Source organism: Sapajus apella, unplaced genomic scaffold, assembly GCF_009761245.1.
Source record: "Sapajus apella isolate SASKATOON/1434 unplaced genomic scaffold, GSC_monkey_1.0 scaffold7, whole genome shotgun sequence".
NCBI classification, from domain to species: Eukaryota; Metazoa; Chordata; class Mammalia; order Primates; family Cebidae; genus Sapajus; species Sapajus apella.
In genome coordinates this window covers 11,483,445-11,502,745 of record NW_022436947.1, presented here as the reverse complement: position 1 = coordinate 11,502,745, position 19,301 = coordinate 11,483,445, and the positions used below count along the sequence as shown (strand labels likewise).

The 19,301-nt window shown below is 40.8% G+C and overlaps 1 protein-coding gene across 3 annotated transcripts in view; it reads left to right on the top strand.

The window, feature by feature from the left end:
* KLHDC10 (kelch domain containing 10) overlaps window positions 1–17,053 on the top strand; it is a 67,000-nt gene extending 49,947 nt beyond the window's left edge. For all 3 annotated transcript variants that reach the window (XM_032275983.1, XM_032275984.1, XM_032275985.1), the window contains 8 exons: window positions 636–857; window positions 2,095–2,249; window positions 3,406–3,554; window positions 6,047–6,131; window positions 7,434–7,500; window positions 8,896–8,943; window positions 11,169–11,308; window positions 11,936–17,053. In XM_032275983.1, the coding sequence (XP_032131874.1) occupies window positions 636–857; window positions 2,095–2,249; window positions 3,406–3,554; window positions 6,047–6,131; window positions 7,434–7,500; window positions 8,896–8,943; window positions 11,169–11,308; window positions 11,936–12,145 (1,076 nt within the window). In that variant the 3' untranslated portion in view covers window positions 12,146–17,053. The remainder of the gene's footprint in view (window positions 1–635; window positions 858–2,094; window positions 2,250–3,405; window positions 3,555–6,046; window positions 6,132–7,433; window positions 7,501–8,895; window positions 8,944–11,168; window positions 11,309–11,935) is intronic.
* Window positions 17,054–19,301: the final 2,248 nt, after the last annotated feature.

The window sequence follows — 19,301 nt, the reverse complement described above, 5'->3', positions numbered from 1 at the left end:
TAGAGACGGGGTTTCACCATGTTGACCAGGATGGTCTCGATCTCTTGACTTCGTGATCCACCCGCCTCGGCCTCCCAAAGTGCTGGGATTACAGGCTTGAACCACCGCACCCGGCCAGTTTTCACTTTAAGTATATAATTATATCTTGTGGAAAAATCATAGATTTTATGTGTGTGTATTTTTATTTATACATGACTCATTCACATTCGTGATTATATTTATTTAGTTCTCTAATTCACAGTTTAATTTAGTTGGCCTGTGTTTTTTCTCCTCTAAGGAAATAGGAAAATTTGTCCTGTTCGCTTTTGGATTATTAAACCCTTCCTCCAATTTTCTTGAAAATTTCAAGTTGTCAGCCATTTACTTGAATTTATCATGCTTTTTACAGTTATCAAAATCTGAAGATAGTCACATGAAATAGAAGTAGAGACTAGCTCCTTAAAATCTTAAGTGGTATATGTGAAGAAATATTATTAAGAAGTATATCCATGTTATAAATCTAAACAAATAAGAAGTATATCCATGTTATAATTCTTTCCAGATCCCCTTTTAAGGCTAAAATGGTTGTTACCTAATTTTGTTTGGACTTTTCAACTGGCAGGACTCCGGTGGAAAACTGTCCTCTTCTTTCCTAGGCCACAGACCTCCACCAGCACGAAGTGGACATCGTTGCGTGGCAGATAACACCAACTTATATGTGTTTGGAGGTTATAACCCAGATTATGATGAATCGGGAGGGCCTGATAATGAAGACTATCCTCTCTTCAGGGAACTCTGGAGGTATCATTTTGCTACAGGAGTGTGGCACCAGATGGGGACAGATGGCTACATGCCCCGGGAATTGGCATCTATGTCACGTGAGTGCAAGCAGTTCTTAACTCTAGACTTTATGAAATGTGTGAGAAGCCAGGTTCCATGTCCCATATTCCTCATTAATAATTTATAATATTATCATGTGATTTAGCCCTGCAGATGGATAGGCTTTTTACTAGGGCAATAATATAGCATGGTGATTCCAAATTATTTGGGTCCAGAGTTTGAATTCAGCTGTATATCATTTGCCTCTCAGGTGAGTTTTAGCTTTAATTTTCTAACTTGTAAAATGGGATTAATAAAATCTTAGAGGGTTCAACATAAAGTATCATGTATATGCTAGGCAAAATGTAGTATAAGGTCAACAAATGGGGCTTATGATGATGACAGTTAATAGCTATTGAACAAAGTACAGGCATACCTCAGAGATATCGTGGGTTTAGTTCCAAACCACCGTGCAGTGCCTCATGCCTGTAATCCTAGCACTTTGGGAGGCCAAGGTGGGTGGATTCCTTGAGCCCAGGAGTTCAAGACCAGCCTGGCCAACATAGCAAAACCCTGTCTCTACAAAAAGATACAAAAGTTAGCTAGGCATGGTGGCACACACCTGTAGTCCCAGCCACTTGGGAAACTGAGGCAGGAGGATCACTTGAGCCCCGGAGGTTAAGACTGCAGTAAGCTGTGATCAAAGATGATGCTTCATTTTTCTCTGCTTTGCTGTATACTTAACTGTCTTTAGCAGCAGTGGTATACTGGGTAGACTGTAGTTCATAGAATTCACTATTGTTATACACAGTGTTTAGTGAATTCCATAAACATGTGTTGAATATGTCATATATACCTAGCAGTGAACTATATGCTATATCCCGTATAGTGGAGTTAGATCTTTTTCTGCAGAACTTTCTAGTATAGGCTATGTATCCCTTCTCTGAAATGTTTGGGACCAAAAGTGTTTCACATTTCATAATTTTTTTTTTATTTTGTAATATTTGCATTGTACTTAGCATCCCAAATCCAAAACTTTGAAATCCAACATGTTCCAGTGAGCATTTCCTTTAAGCATCATTGTTGGTACACAGAAAGGTTTGGATTTTGAAGTATTTTAGATTTCAGATTTTTAGATTTGGTATGCTCAGCTAGTAGTTAGATGTCAGTGGTTTGAGCTATCTTATAAGATCATTAAGGCAGATACATGTTAGCTTCTCAGATATTATGGGTTTATGTGGGAACACGTTGCAGGTAGCCATCATGTGAATGGAATTTGTGCTTCTCCTTCCTCAGTTGTGCTGCATGGAAACAACCTGTTAGTGTTTGGAGGTACCGGCATCCCATTTGGAGAGAGCAATGGCAATGACGTCCATGTGTGTAATGTGAAGTATAAGAGATGGGCTTTACTCAGCTGTCGGGGGAAGAAACCCAGTCGTATATATGGACAGGTATCAATCTATGGCCAATCATGGTGTATTTGTTCATATTTTTCTAGCCTGGGGACGGTATTAGAATATTTGTAGTTGTTACCATTTTATTTTAATGGAGAAGTGTTCTTTGTGGTTAGTACTTGACTTTTTAGTTCTGATGTGAAATTATAATTTGTAAATCTGGTTACTTGCCGTGTTCTTTTCTTCTTTTCTGTTCTTTCTTTCTTTTTTTTTTTTTTAAACTTTCTGTTTCTAATTCAATTTAGCACAGGATATAGATCTGTATGGAAGTTACTTTAAATGTTAAAACCCAACCTCACCCCTACCCTCACTCCCAATAACAGACTGGGCTCCACTGTGGTTTGGGTCCTGGTAACTTTTAGAGTGATTCTTGAGTAGATGAGAAAGCACTTGGTTAAGAAACTTTTACGTGGGTCTGAGCTAGAGATATATTATGCAGAGATTAGTTTAGGTTCCAGTGCTTCAAACTTTAGGTCTGAAAAGTTATATCCAGAAAGATAGGGAGCAACCCACCACACATCAGAGACTCTTTGAGAGCCTAGGCTTAAAACAACGAAGCTTTGGCTCCTTTCTTGACTCCCTGGCATTAGTATTGATAAACAGCTTCTGAGCTTAACTTTAAAGGAGCACATACTAGATAACTCTGTTGCTTCCACCAGAGGCCTGTAAATTGTAAGAAGTGGCCATAACAATAGCTGAAACTTTCACTGAAGAGTCCAGTGGAAAAGGTCAAGTTCCTTGAACTCCTGACTAGGTTTTTTACTTAGGAGATTGTAATGACCTATTTTCATATCTGCTGCTTCTTGAGAGCATTTTTCTTCAGACTGTTTATAGAGAGAAGCAGCTTTCAATGGAAATGCTTATGCCCATGGGCTAGAAATTATTTGATGGGCCAGGACCCTTAAGAAACATCTTGGCAGGTAGAACTCGCTTTCCAGTTGAGTAAAGCTTTACTTTTCTAAAGGTGTTTTCCAGGTTCTTAAAATAATCTCTGGGTTCTCTAAAATCTTTAGTCCTTTAAGAGTCTGATATATTAAAAAGATTAAAAAGTGCAAGAGAATTTCATAAAACCTGAGTTGGAGATATCTGGTAAGTTTACATTCTTTAATCAAGTGTTAATAAGTCAGTCTTACAAACTTTCCTTGTTATCCAGGCTATGGCCATCATCAACGGCTCCCTTTATGTCTTTGGAGGGACAACCGGCTATATTTACAGCACAGACCTGCACAAATTAGATCTCAATACCAGAGAGTGGACACAACTGAAACCAAACAACCTATCCTGTGATCTGCCGGAAGAGAGGTGAGGATCTAGGATTAAAGCAGGTTTATTCTTTCATGCTAACATTTGACCTCTTTCAGAGCATTGGCAATATGAAGAAAACCCTTTAGCCCTAGTTAGGATAACTAACTGGCTGTTGGATGTTAGATCTCAGGTAAGTTGTAAAGAAAGGGCTATAGTAAGAAAAGTTCTTCTCATGAGGAAATAGTACTTCCTTCTAAACTATACAATTTTTTCCATGGCATTTCCTCTTATACTTTAGTCTTTCTGCATTAAGAAGATAGTAACACTTTGAAGAAGAAAACAGTGGTAGCATTTATAACTAAACTTCATATTACAGGCAAAACAATTACTTTCCAGTTACTTTTTGATTTCACCCTTTTTTTTTTTTTTGAGAAAGGGTCTCACTCTGTCACCTAGGCTGGAGCGCACAGTGACATAATCATGGCTCACTGCAACCTCGACCTCCTAGGCTCAAGCCATTCTCCCATCTCAGTCCCCCAAGTAGCTGGGACTACAGGCCTGTCACACCATGTCCAGTTAATTAAAAAAAATTTTTTTTTATATAGTTGTGGTCTCACCATGTTGCCCAGGCTGCTTCTCAAACTCCTAGTTTCAAGTGATCTGCCCACCTTGGCTTCCCAGAGTGTTGGGATTACAGGCGTGAGCCACAATGCTGAGCCTGATTTCCCTTCTTAACTTGCATATTGGAATTCTTTGGCTCATTCACTTACAGACATATCCTCAATATAGGGCACAGGGCCATCCCCACAGTGATGCCCAGTAAATGTTGATTGGATAGATGGAAGGAAGGTTGCATGGATAGATGGGTGGATGAATGATGGATGGGTGGATGCATGGAAAGGTCATTCATTTTAAGCGTTCTGTTAAACACTCAAACATCACATGATTCTCTCTAATTGCCTTCTAGTAGCAGTTGCCTCTTAGAATTAAACTCACTGAAACACTTGAGATTTTTTTCTCCTCCAGTTTGAAAGCAAAGACAGTAAAACATTTTTATTAACTCTATTTAGACTACCCTGTGTCTCTTTGTTGCCTTTTTAAACAAAATAGCATATAGGTGCTAAGGAAGAATTTTTCTTAATTGTAGTATGTTAGTGGACTGATCATTGTAAAACTACCATGAGAGGACTTGAGAGATGGCCCCTTACTGGACAGATTTTTATGTAATTCATTTTATGAGCAACAAGACCTTTAGGTAAAGAAGGAAATAGATTAAGTCTTCAAAGCATTTTCATGTGGTTGCTTTCTTTGAGGCATTTTATGGACATATTATAAATTATTTTAGCTTTTAGCTAGACTGCCTAGCTAAAATTCTGGTAGGTGTTTTATATTATATTCACAGTTCTATGTAGCATAATTTTCTGCTAAATAAGTATCTTAATTTGCAAACTCATAGTCTAAGGCCTCTAAAAGTAGGCAGATGACTTTTTAAAACTATGTAATAACTTTCCCTTTATACAAAGTTACCACAAAAGATTATAGAAAAATTTAGAAAATACGAGTAAGCAAAATGAAGAAAATAAAAAACCAAGTCTAAATTAAAAGATAACCAGGTTTAATATTTTTGATTTTATCCTAATAGTTATTTTCTGTACATATTTATGTATCTATAAATTTTTAATGCAATTGATTAAAAAAATAATGACACAGTTGGGCATGGTGGCTCACACCTGTAATCTCAGCACTTCGGGAGGCTGAGGCGGGTGGATCACGAGGTCAGGAGATCGAGACCATTCAGGCCAACATGGTGAAACCCCATCTCTACTAAAAATACAAAAATTAGCTGGGTGTGTTGGTGCATGCCTGTAATCCCAGCTACTTGGGAAGCTGAGGCAGGAGAATCGTTTGAACCAGGGAGGAGGTTGCAGTGAGCCGAGATCTTGCCACTGCACTGCAGCCTGGCGACAGAGGGAGACTCCATCTCAAAAAAATAAATAAATAAAAATAATAATAACACACAAAAAGTTCTCTGAGGCCGGGCGCGGTGGCTCAAGCCTGTAATCCCAGCACTTTGGGAGGCCGAGGCGGGTGGATCACAAGGTCAAGAGATCGAGACCATCCTGGTCAACATGGTGAAACCTGGTCTCTACTAAAAAAAAATACAAAAAATGAGCTGGGCATGGTGGTGCGTGCCTGTAATCCCAGCTACTCAGGAGGCTGAGGCAGGAGAATTGCCTGAACCCGGGAGGCGGAGGTTGCGGTGAGCCGAGATCGCGCCATTGCACTCCAGCCTGGGTAACAAGAGTGAAACTCCGTCTCAAAAAAAAAAAAAAAAAAAAAGTTCTCTGGTGCCAACATTGTTATTGGTTGCATACTAAGCCATTTTGTGTATATTCTGTAAGTCATATAACCAATTCACTATTGTTAAGCACTTGGGTTATTTCCAATAATTTGCTATTATAAATCATGATGTAATAAAAACCTTACAGCTAAATCTTAGGTAGATCATTTTCACCTAATTATAAACTAATTTTATTGTGTATTTTCAGATACCGACATGAAATCGCACATGATGGACAGAGGATTTACATCTTGGGAGGTGGCACTTCCTGGACAGCATATTCCTTAAACAAGGTATATATTTAAAAAAGAAAAAAAGGGAGAGGGAGAAGGATAGAAGAGGTATATGTCAACTAAGCGAGATAATTCTGTGACTTTAGATATTTTAATTTTTTGAGCATTTTCCTCATTAACACCTATTTTGTGTTGGATGCGCTTTTTATAAGGTTGAACTTTGTGCCCCAATAGGCTTTCAGTTGACAGGTGTTATTTATCACACACTGAAAATACTTTATGAAAATTATCCCCTTATGTTGGATGAGGAAAGTGACTAAAAGGAAGGCCTAGTAGCTTGAATGGAGCAACTAATTAGAATTGGAACCAGCATTCTCAGAATGTCACATCCCTATCATTATCTTTGCTGTGTATCTAAAAAGAACAGACTTGTTTAGGGCTGCACGTCACGAACTTCAGAAAGCTGAGCTCTGAAGGGCTGTTATTCATCCATTCCTGTGGCATTTCTAAAATGTCATAGTCACATATCCCAGGGGAAACCTAGATTAGGCTGTAGAGCTCCTGGACTGCCTTGAAACCTTAATGGTCTTTTTCAAGCTTTGTCAAAACTGAATTCCCACATTCTCTTACAAACACCTGCTTTTTTCTGTTATAAAAAAAAGTTGCAGAACAACATACAGAAGAAAATCAAGAATCACATGCATGGCAGCTTCTCATTCCAACCCTTTTTTCACTTTTTCTGTGAATTTTTAAAAGTAGGCCAGGTGTGGTAGCTCATCCCTATAATCCCAGCACTTTGGGAGGCCGAGGCAGGTAGATCACCTGAGGTCAGGAGTTCAAGACCAGCCTGGCCAACATGTTGAAACCCCATCTCTATTAAAAACACAAAAAATTAGCTGGGCATGGTGGCAGGCACCTGTAGTCTCAGCTACTCGGGAAGCTGAGGCAGGAGATTTGCTTGAACCTGGGAGATGGAGGCTACAGTGAGCCAAGATGGTGTCACTACACTCCAGCCTGGGTGACAGAGTGAAACTCCATCTCAAAATAAAAAATAAAAATAAGAAGTGAAATCATATATGTATTTAATTTTCAACTGCCTCATTTAATGTTTTCCCTTATATTTGGAAAGACAAGAAAAAAGGAAATGAAGAAAGACTCTTCAACTAAGAATATATGTTTACACAGGCTGCTGCTGTTAAAAGTCCAGTTTTCTGTATGGAAAATCACTGTACCTTCTGCTCAGTTTTGCTGTGAACCTAAAACCGCTCTAAAAAACAAAGTCTATTTTTTAAAAATCCATTTTCGGGCTAGCTAAAATTACAATTATTTATGTATGTGTATATGTTCTTTTTTTTCTCCAAGATCCATGCATACAACCTTGAAACGAATGCATGGGAGGAAATTGCAACAAAACCCCATGAAAAAATAGGTAAATTTAAAGTATTGATTAATTTATCTTTAACAAATGTGTATTATACTTTTACTCATTTTGGAAGGAAAAAGTAATTTTACTGAGTTATGTGGCAAGTAAAATATCTGTTGGGGTGGGCGCAGTGGCTCATGCTTATAATCTCAGCACTTTGGGAGGCCAAGGTGGGCAGATTGCTTGAGCCCAAGAGTTTGAGACCAACCTGGGCAACATGGTGAGACCCTGTCTCTATAAAAAATACAAAAAAATTTGCTGAGGATGGTGATGTGCACCTGTAGTCCCAGCTACTCAGGAGGTGGAGGTGGGAGAATCACCTGAGCCTGGGAAATAGAGGCCATAGTTAGCCATGATTGAGCCACTACACTCCAGCTTGGGCACGTGAATGAGACCCTATCTCAAAAAAAAAAAAAGAAAAATCTGTTGAACTGGTATTAGAAAATACTTGGATTCCTTAGCCCAATTATAATTCTTCCTTAGCCCTGGGCATGGTGTCTCACACCTGTAACCCCAGCCCTTTGGGAGGCTGAGGCAGGTGGATCATTTGAGGATCCCAGCTACTTGGGAGGCTGAGGCAGGAGAATCATTTGAACCCAGGAGGCGGAGATTGCAGTGAGCCAAGATTGCACCACTGCACTCCTGCCTGAGAGACAGAGCAAGACTCTGTCTCAAATGACAATAATAATAATAACAACACAATAATTCTTCCTTAGCAATTGAACAAAGAGGCTTTTAATGGGGATTGTTGAATTCTTTGGCAGAAGCTGGGAAGTATGGGTGATAGAAGAAATTGGAGCTTAAATAAAGATGTGCCAGCTGAGTGTGGTGGCTCATGCCTATAATAGCACTTTGGGAGGCTGGGGCAGGCGGATCATTTGAGCCCAGGAGTTAGAGATTAGTCTGGGCAACATGGCAAAACCCTGTCTCCACTAAAATTACAAAAAATTAGCTGGGTGTGGTGGCATGCACCTGTAGTCCCAGCTGTTGAGGGGGCTGAAGTGGGAGGATCACTTGAGCCCAGGAGCGGAGGCTGCAGTGAGCTGAAATTGCACCGCTGCACTCCAGCCTAGGCAACAGAGTGAGACTCTGTCTAAATTAAATAAATAAATAATAAAGATCTGCCTACCTCCTTGTGGGTAAAAGGGCTTGGGAAAGCCACTAGCAACTCCTGTCCTTTACCCCTTTGTTTCTGGCACCTTAGCACTGTACTGTTATGATGAGATTTCTGAAGGCTTTTGAATTAAGGAGGGAGTGGAAGGACTAGTCAATGTTTGCTTGATCCCATGTAACAAAGGGATTGTTTTGAGTTTCAGATAGTGTGTCTTTCACTGTGTTATATCAGTGTGATTCCCAGTCCTTCTGTAAATAATGGGACTTCTGTGTTTGTGTGTTTGGCAGGCTTTCCTGCAGCCCGAAGGTGTCACAGTTGTGTTCAGATAAAAAATGGTAAGGATTCTAAATAACATGATGCTTCCATTTCTGTAATTGTGTCTTCTGAAAACATCTTATTTCCTAACGATAGTCACTCAAAGAGGCTCATAACTTTGAGAAAGTTATAGTTTAAACTTGTAGTTTAAACTTAAAGGGAAATTCATAGTTACGCCTGTCTCAGCCATTTTCATAATGTAAACTAGTATGATGTTTGGGTCCCTCAGTTATAAGAGAACTCAAAAAATGGTGATAAATAAGCTTTTATTGTACCACTTGATCTTTCAGGAGCCCACACCTCAACAGATGCCTGTGGTTATGGTGGCTAATACTAATAATCTCCACGGTTTATACTGTGGAGACCTCAGCGAACATTGTATTAAAATTGTAATAACTCCTTTAGAGTGTTATTTCATAAAGTTGATTCTGTTCTCTCTCTGATGCCAAATGGAACTGTTAACTCATTCCTTGGCCATATTACAACCAAGGCATTGTATAGCTTCAGAAAGCAGCTGCAGCCACATTAACTAAATGTGCTAAGTGACTCCTCTCTGGATCACCTTCCTGTCTTTTAATTTATAACTTATTTCATTGTTTGCTATAGCTCTTAAATTTTTTTCTGGAAGGAAAGTATGTATAAATGAGTTAGATAGCCTGTATGCTTTCAGCAACTTAGTTCAGATATAACTAGGATTGTTCTGCCATCTCTAGTACAGAAGGATTTTTTATTATGCTCTGCTTTCTGAATAAGATTTATAGCTAGCGGCATTGTTCACATTTCTCTCTCTGAGAATGGAACTGTACTTTAAAGTTTTCCTTGAATCCTAGCCAAAAAGTTGCCAGTGCATTTTATAGCTTACATATTGGCTTAAACTTGGTCTAGACCTGAGTTAGGAAATTTATTCACTTAATTCTTTAAGGCCAAGCACTCTACAAATAGAATTCAACCTTAGTTCTCGACATTTCATTTGAAGGTTCACATAGCCTTTGTTACAAGTTGTCTAATTAGTTATAGCTGATTTTACCAGAAAACCCACACCTTTCATTTTGGGAAAGTTATTCGTAATAACTGTATGGCTCAAACAGAGCTTCAGTTTGTCATCTTTTAGCTGAAAGCTTGGAAGAGCCTCTTTTGTGTTCCTAAACTGAGCATTGCAGTGAATGTTCCTCCTCAGGTTAAATGTCTACCTGGAGACTTTTGTCTCTATGAGCAGATAAATGTATATTCTTTCCAGGACCTTATTTAAAGAAGAGTTTGCAAACTGGTGGCCTGCATATGTGTTTTGTTTGGCTTATGTGTGTATTAAAAAAATTTTTTAGGCCAGCTGTGGTGGCTCATGCCTATAATCCTAGCACTTTGGGAGGCTGAAGTGGGAAGATCACTTGAGCCCAGGAGTTCAAGACCAGCTTGGACAACATAGTGAGACCTTGTCTTAAAAAAAAAAATTAGTAGCCAAAACTTAAAAATCAAAATGTTTCCCTTTTTTTTGAGACAGAGTCTCACTGTGTCACCCAGGCTGGAGTGCAGTGGTATGATCTCAGCTCGCTGCAACCTCCGTTTCCTGGGTTCAAGTGATTCTCCTGCCTCAGCTTCCTGAGTAGCTGGGACTACAGGCATGTACCACTCGCCCAGCTAATTTTTGTATTTTTCTAGAGATGGGATTTCACCATGTTGGTCAGGCTGGTCTTGAGCTCCTGACCTCATGATCCATCTACCCCAGCCTCCCAAAGTGCTGGGATTACAGGCATGAGCCACCATGCCCAGCTCCCAAAATGTTTCATCTTTAAAAACATATCCAGATTTCCACCTTGCCTTGAAAAAAATGCACAGTCTGGCAGTTGCCAACCTTAAGTTTCTTATGGTGTCAAATACCTGTTACCTCTTTTAGAGCATGAGCATTCCTGTCTGTTTTCCTGAGACTTCTGTTTATCTTCCCTAGACCCCTTTGCTCATTCACTTTCTGTGCCTGGAATCTGTAGGTATGTGTTTGAATTTGGAAACTTTGACATGAAGCCTCCTTAGAGGTTTGCATCCTTAGTCCCATTGAAGACCCTGACATAGCACCTCAGCTCTGTTGAGGAGCAAGACAACAGCATGAGAGACTGCCCAGCAGAAGTCCTCTGTGTCATGGGGCAGTCCACTTCACTGTCACATGTCAGCTGGCTGTGTGATCTACTGTAAAACACTCCATAGCTTTGGCTGTTTTCCTTGGTGTGATCTTGGCTTTCTCTTTTCTTCGTAGATGTCTTTATTTGTGGGGGCTATAATGGAGAGGTGATCCTGGGCGATATCTGGAAATTGAATCTGCAGACTTTCCAGTGGGTGAAGCTCCCAGCTACCATGCCAGAGCCAGTTTATTTTCACTGTGCAGCTGTTACACCAGTAAGTTTTTATTTTCATACCTTCCTTATGTAGTTACAGATGATAAGGAAATCTTTTTAGAGATACTAGCAAGAAAAAAACCTGGATATAGGCATACCAACGTCCTTCCCAAAGCTAGGCCCTCCTCTGAGAAAAGAGGAGAAAACTCATCACACCCAAATTTGAGAGAATAACATCAGTATAAGAGAAATGCTACCTGTGGCATTCTGGCCCTGACTGTGATGTCAAAGGTGTTTCCTGGGAGGGCAGAATAGTTTTACTCTCTTGATACCATATTATTGAAGATCCCGCTGGTTTCTTGAAGGCAAAGGCCTTTGTTTTCATCTTTGTATTCCCAGTATTTGGCACCTTGGATAGTTAATATAGTCTTAGTTTAATATTAGTTAATAGTGAAATTGTTTGTTGTTGAAGTAAAAAACAAAATCATATATATATATATATACACACAGTTTTTCCCTTAGTAATTCATTAATTATTTAAACCCTCTTGATCTCCGTATGACATTGGAATCAGTGAGGAATTCTTGTTTCTTCTTGATTCCATCGACTGTACTCTTTCCCCGCTGAGTCTTCAGCCTTGTATCTGTTTCTTTCTCATTTGAATTTGTCCTCTTTTGACTACTCATAGGCTGGTTGCATGTACATTCATGGAGGAGTGGTGAACATCCATGAAAACAAACGGACTGGGTCACTGTTTAAGATCTGGCTGGTGGTACCTAGCCTGCTGGAACTGGCATGGGAGAAGCTGCTCGCGGCCTTCCCTAACCTTGCAAACCTCTCCCGAACACAGCTTCTGCACCTTGGACTCACACAGGGACTCATCGAACGCTTGAAATGAGGATTTCTGGACTGTTCATTGATACTGGAAATGTTAATTTAAAGAGACTCCTTTATTTATGAGCAGTGTAGAATGTGCTACAAAAAGGATTGGTTACCCTGATCAAGGCCTTATTTAGAAAATACATCAGATGCCTTTCTGTAAATTGGTTTTTCAGTTTATGGACATCTCACTTTCCCATGTGCTTCTTCTTTGCTTCTATTTTTCCTGCCCCATTACATGCACATGATCTCACATACTCCCTCTTCCTTCTCAGTGGAGTTAAGGGAAGTCTGAAAGTACCTTAGCAACATTTTCAATCAAGACAGATTCCTTTTGAAAGGAATTCTGAACAGTTCCATGTCATAGAATCTTCCAGAAATGAAAACAACATCAACATAAACAAAAATGAAACTAAAGAATTTTTACATCTAGCCACAGCCACAACCACAAGTTTAGGGGATCAATTGAGAAGGCTAACCTTGAGAATCTCGCAGGTTACACTTGAACCTGGATGTTTCACTGATTGTTTTCAAGATGTGTCTAATTGAATGGTAGCTGGATCTGATGGCAGCAGTGGTTACCATCTTGTTGCACAGATAACTCACACCTACCCTTCAGCTTTGAAGGAAAGTTAAGCAGCCCAGCAACTCTTGGTTAGTGGTTTCTTTCTCATCCTCATGGTGCCAGCGCTGGTTAGAGCTGGCTTTGTCAAAGGACTTGTGTGTGTATCGTGGCCGCGCTGTTCATTGTTGCTCTTAGAAATTATGGCACCAAGAATGTTTCAAATAGAAAAACTTATGGTGGCCAAAAGTTCTTCATTCTGGCAGTTTTGAAACTCTCTTCTGCTTATTAAGGGTTTTAAATATCTATTTGACTTCTTCATGGGGAATTGTAGACCCTAAACATGTGGTGTAAATGCCGTGTAACGTGAACGCGAGCTCCTGAGAGAGGCCAGAGAAAAGCCAGGCAGGGAAAGCCTGCATCCTCTGAGCTTGTTAACTTGGCTTCTGCTCGGGCTGTGGTCTTTGGCTGTCATCGTGGCCATTTTCTTTTCAGAACTTGTTTCTCTTCTAATCTCTGGACCAGGTAGGTACCTGCCATTTTCTCAGGCAGTTGGTCCTTGATTTTTCCCTTAGCTTGTTGCCTTCTTTTCTGTCTGCTTTATTGTGCATGGTACTGTGAACAATTGTCTAGTAATTGGATAAAAGGTCTTGGGGGTAAAGCCACAGGTCATCCTTCCTGAAGAACCAGCTATCATTTAAACACTAGCATGAGGAAGGAATAAAACTGAGTAGCATTCTTTTTTTTTTGGTGTGAAATTTTCATTCTGGTTTGATTTTTTTTTTTTTTTTTTTTTTAATTCTAAAAAGAAGAATGACTTAAATTTTCACTTGCTTTGCCATCAGGCTGCTAGGGGAGCTGAGCAAGGGGCTCGCCATGCGCATGTGTAAGCCGCAGGTGTACTCAAGGTGCTGAAGGCGCACAAAGGCAGCGCTGGTCCTCCCGGGGCCGCCTCGCAGCAGGAGACTCGTGTGGGAGAGTGGGGATACATCTTTCCTTTAAGTGCCTCTTTTTCACCTAGCTTTTAAAGTTCTTCTTTTTCCTTCATCTCAGAAGGGATCTCTTCAGCTTTTGTGTGGATTTGAAATTACCTTTGAGCTTCGGTTAAAAAGTTACCATCTGGTGTTCAGTTCTGGGGGTGAGAAAACTGTAGCCTCTAGACGTGTGCTCCTAATTCCTAAGCCTTATCATACCATCCCCTCTGTTATGGGTTGAGTTGATGGAGCCTGTATTCTGCGAAGTCTTACGATAGCCATGCATCTGTGAACTTGGGTCCTTTCTGGGGAGTGAGGGATGTGGGAGAGAGGCAGGAGAAGGAGAAGCTCCTCTAGGGCCCATCCCCCCACATCTCACCATTAGCAGTCTGTGTAGCACCTAACCTCCCGCACCTACTGCCTGGCTTCTCCTCTGAGCTCTCCCAGAGTAAGCCAGCCTGAGCAGCTCCATTAGACCAGAACAGAGCTTTGCTGCATGACTTCAGCCTGCCTCTGGATATGTGCTGGAAATATATCCCAAATTGAACAAGCCAGGCTGTCTAGGGTGGCAAGAGGATTTTTGTCCTGGATTTCTACAGGGACCAAAGACTGAATGCTTAGCCTCTGTGCTTAGACTTTCATGGTCCTTAGGAGAGAAGTGAGTCTCTAGCCCTGCTACACCAGAGAGGTGAAGAGAGATGGGGTCTCTTCCAGCCACACTTGCTGGCATCCTTTGTTGAGCCTTCTGAGGGTAGTCTTCTTTGAGGTAGGCTTTGGAGGCCTGACATCGAAGACCTGTGTGTTTTATTTTCATAAAAGTATATATCCTTGGTCTAAAGTGTCTTCTTTTAATATAACACTAGTAAAAATGACGTAGTGTGACCAGCAGAGTGCTATAGAACCACACACATGCACATGTTCTGGATGCCAAATGAGACTGTGTGTGAATGACTCAGTGTAGATAACTAGTTAGGGGTCATCAGGTATTTCAGTATACCTATAACCAGCACTCGGAATTCCTGACACTGTTTACTTGATTTAGGAAAGTTTATGCCTGCTGCTTCTCTGCCTCTTTGAGGTACTCCCAGCCGTCTTACTACAGTCCTGTAAATTTAAGTGCAATATATAGAAACATATGGATATATACATATTATATATAGGGTGTAACTATAAAGCAGGTAGACTACTTTTTTGTGTCTGTCCTGGGGAAGCTAGCTCATTACTTTAGAGTCAAATTATGCCAAGAATTTTAGGTGTAATCAGCTGGCTTAAGCCAACTCATGGTAAAGCTGGATTTTCAAGCCCATGTTTTCTCACTCCAGCTCTTCGAGGCTCATTGTTCCTTCAGTTTGTTAGAGCTGAGATTTTTTTCCCCTGTCATTTTTGTCCTATCTCATGTTTGCATGTCTTACATTTTGTTGCCCAAAAACAAGGAAGTTCATCTGTAAGGAATTTCTTAAATGGAGAATTTAAACCTAGCATTCAGTACTATCAGTTCTCCCATGCATACACTGATTTGAATGAAGAAATGATGCTTTCTTTATTAAATACTTTCCACATCTTGGAAAAACTGTAAACCAATACAGAATAGATTGAAATCTTAACTATCCTTCAGGGGCTAGAAGAAAACCTTTCCATTGGCAGAATCTCCTTTTATCAGGGCCATAATGATATGATGTAAAAATTTGCTTTAAGCCATTCATGCTGTTTCATAGCTAGATTTTGAAGTATAATAAGCATATTAACATTTTTAAGCAAAAGATATCTTAACAGTGACCTTTGGTTATCCAGAGTAGCAAGAGTAAAGCACAGATCATTGAACTCCATGATTAATCAGTGAATCCACTTTTCCATCAAACAATCAATTCATTTTTATTTCTTTCTCCTCCCTATTGTTTCCCTTTTTCTCCCTGGAATGGGGCCAATGAGTAGTTAGAAAAGGAAAAGGAACAATCAGGGAGGAGCTGGCAACCAGTGACCATATAAGCAGCTGATTGCCTGTAATCAGTCAGTCTGAACAATTAGAACGCTGAAATTAGGAACCACAGGTGGTAATCCTGTAACTCTTCAGCATCATCTCCTGCCCTGAGCTCTAGGCCACCTCTTCTCTAACTACCAAAGAACTCTTAGTATCTATGGGAAGAGAAAGCTGTGTGCGATACAGAGGAAATTCCATTATTTGAACACATTTATCTGGCTCTTAACAAATACTTGTTTTTCCTCTAATCTTGCAAGAGCCGTGGCTCTGCCATTTTCTACAGCTTGGCCTATAGGAAAGGTTGAATGATCCTCTAAGACTGTGTTGGTCTTAGAAGTCTGTAAAACCAGTTTGTTTTTTGTGTGGTCTTACAGATGTTTAGAAAGTGGCACAGGTTACTGAACTGTCTACCTGCCAGCATTCTGATGTAGCACAAAAACCTATTTTCCTTTATTTTTTGTATCATTTTTTATTTTTCTGGCATTGAGCTCTAGGGTGGATGAGGGTTTATGGTCCTCTGATCATAAGCTCCACTCTAAAAACTGGTCCCTATTAGCTGAAATTGCTTTGGTTCTCTAAATGCCTTGAATGCCAGGCACACTCACAGGGCCTGAGGTAGGCTCGACAGAGTTCTGGGACCTCCGTGTGCATTGCCACCAGATCCTGTCCAGTCATGGCCTCTCCCTTGTAAGGTCGTTGGATTCAGCCAAAAGCGGCCTCTTCCCTAGTGTGGCGTTACGAACAGAAGTTCTGAGTTGTGCTTCAAAAGTAGTTCCATCTTTCTAGTGTAATTTTCATGTTTTTAATTTGGAAAAAAAAAAAAAGAACTTTTTATAAGTTTTTTAAAGGCCCTGCTTAGTCAGTGTACAGGGTGAGTCAGCGGCAGTTTTCAGGAAAAAAAAAAAAAAATTTTCACCAAGCGGTAGTAATTGTTGTTTTACCAGTTACACATTTAGAATATAAAGGAGGCATTAGAAAACACACTCTCTAAAGCCACTTCCTTGTGCACAGTCTGCACAGGGAGAGCACAGGCATCTCCCTGGAAAAGCACCTGCCAATGACAAGTTTCCTAGAAGAACCTAGGCAAGAAAGGAAGCCTCTTTCTGAGACACAGTCTTTGAGAGGCGAGCCTAGCTTTGCTCTTCCAACAGGGTATGCTTGGGCCGCACACAATGCTCGCCTTACTTTAAAGCTATTTGCCACAGTCCTGTTAAATAGTGTGGACATCCTTTTGCAGTCTGGTGTGCATGCCATATGATCAGGACAGCTTTTCCACTTTACTCGGTTTCCTACAAGCAAGTAGGAAATATAGTGAATTTACCCTAAAATGTCCAATCTGTATTTATGTACCTTGTCAGTGTTTTGCTGTTGGTTTTCTAAAACAATCTGATCAATAAATCTTATCCAAATCAATTCAGTTCACGGCCACCTTGATTGTCTGATGATAATTTGTGTACGTGAGTGCACCTGTATGATAGAAGCGTCCATCCTACCTGCCCCCAACCGCCCCCACTAGGCTCAGCTTTTCTCTGTAATATCTGTGAGTCATCTGCCTTCCACCCCCACTCTGCTGTGCGTTCTTTTATCTGCTCACTGTCTGGAACTCCTGGACACACAAGAGTTCCCTCACCAGCATACTGCTCCCTCCACAAGGACAAGGAAGCAACTGTAGGGCAGCCCATACTCTGTCTTACCACTCTACCCCCTGTTCCCCAAACCAAAACTACAAAAGTTTGTATAGTTATATCAAGACTCTTCTGAAGGGCTGGAAGAGCTACAGGGAGTTCAAAGGGAAAATGTGAACCTGTATGTATAGTCATAGGACTAACTTTATGATCTGAGGGAAGAGCCCCAGGAGGAGCTGAGCCCTGTGCAGGGGTCCTTTGGGGATAAAACTATACTTCCTAGCTCTGCCCTTGGTCTTCCAGATGCTTCCCTCACCAAAACCTCTGTTTTATGATGCTGTGATCTCTAATCCTCTAACCTTCTCCCTGCAGGACTTTTCTCCATGTCTGTTTAGTCCGGAGTAGGTAGGCAAGGATACTCCAAGTCTGGTCACTTTTAAGGTCTCCCTTCTAGAATTACATAGATGCCTCTTATTTTTCAGTGTTTTCATTGGTTAACTGTTGGATCAAAAACACCCTGTATGGACAAATAATCTTAGATATTTCAATAATCATCTACGAGGAAGAAGAGAAACAATTTCTACCCGTTCATCCACCTTACGGTTAATACTTTATCATGCAGAGTAGTCTCCTTTCCTTGGGTTTATTTCTCCTACCTCTTAACTATACTCCCCTGCAACCTACCAGAAATAAGAAATGGACCCTATACCTTTTAGTCTTTAGACCAGCCTGCAACCTACCAGAAATAAGAAATGGACCCTATACTTTTTAGTCTTTAGACCAGCCAGAGCTTGAAAATGGACTCTTATGTGCATTTGATTTGGTTCTTAGATAAGGCGTCTGAGACCCACCTTGGCCTAGTGGGACGGGTTTCAGTGGCCTAGTTGGTTTGCATGGTTTTGTTCTTCCAGTTTATATGCATAAATTCTAGTTTGTTAAAAATGATGTTATTAGGCTACTATAACTGAACAACCACATTCTCTTGTAGTTAATCTTCTGCAGTCATTGCTTGAGGAAAGAAAACACTGGTAAAACCATCCAGTCTCCCTACTGCCTTCAAATGAAAGGCCAGGTTCTAGCCCAGTGCGAGACCAGTAGAGCTTTCTGCAGTGGTGGAGATGTTTTGTATCTATACCATCCAATATGTAGGTAGCCACAAGCCACATGGGGCTTTCGAGTACTTCAAATGTGGCTAGTATGGCTGAGGAACTGAATTTTTATTTAATTTTCATATATTTATATGGAAATAGCCACACATGGCTAGTGGCTGCCTCTTAGTGCAATTCTAGGAAGAGATGACCTGGGGGTTAGGAGATGAGGCTCTGCTCTTGGCTCAGTCCATAATGGCCCTGTTCTGTGTGCAACTCGCTTTTCTTTGGGTCTTGGTTTACTCATCTATCAAATGTGAGGAGGTTGGCTAGATAATCCCCAAGATCTAACATTTTTTATTTGGGAGGTTTGGCCAAAAGCCTGGAGCATAATGGTGAGTACCATAGGTGTACAGCACTAGGACTAGAGTTCCCTCTTCAACTTGATCATGATCTGAAGATCACTGATCCCACTGTGGAGGGAGGTCTGCTGCCTGCTCCAGGTGGTTCCTTCGTGAGTGCCACAGTCAGGATTTCCACTTGCATAGTGCAAGCTCCAAGAAAAAGTACTGACAATGGAGTAGGGACTAGAACAAGGCCACTGCCAGGCCACCTGTCATCACTGGTTTCAAAACCATGATGCATGCTTGTTAAAAATACAGATTCCTGGGCCTAAACCCCAAGGATTAAATTTTAGTAGGTGTGTAATTTTTTTTTTTTGAGACGGAGTCTCTCTCTGTCATCAGGCTGGAGTGCAGTGGCGTGATCTCGGCTCACTGCAACCTCTGCCTCCCGTGTTCAAGCAATTCTCCTGCCTCTGCCTCCCAAGTAGCTGGGATTACAGGTGTGCACCACCACACCCAGCTAATTTTTGTATTTTTAGTAGAGATGGGGTTTCATCATGTTGGCCAGGATGGTCTCGATCTTCTGACCTCATGATCTGCCCGC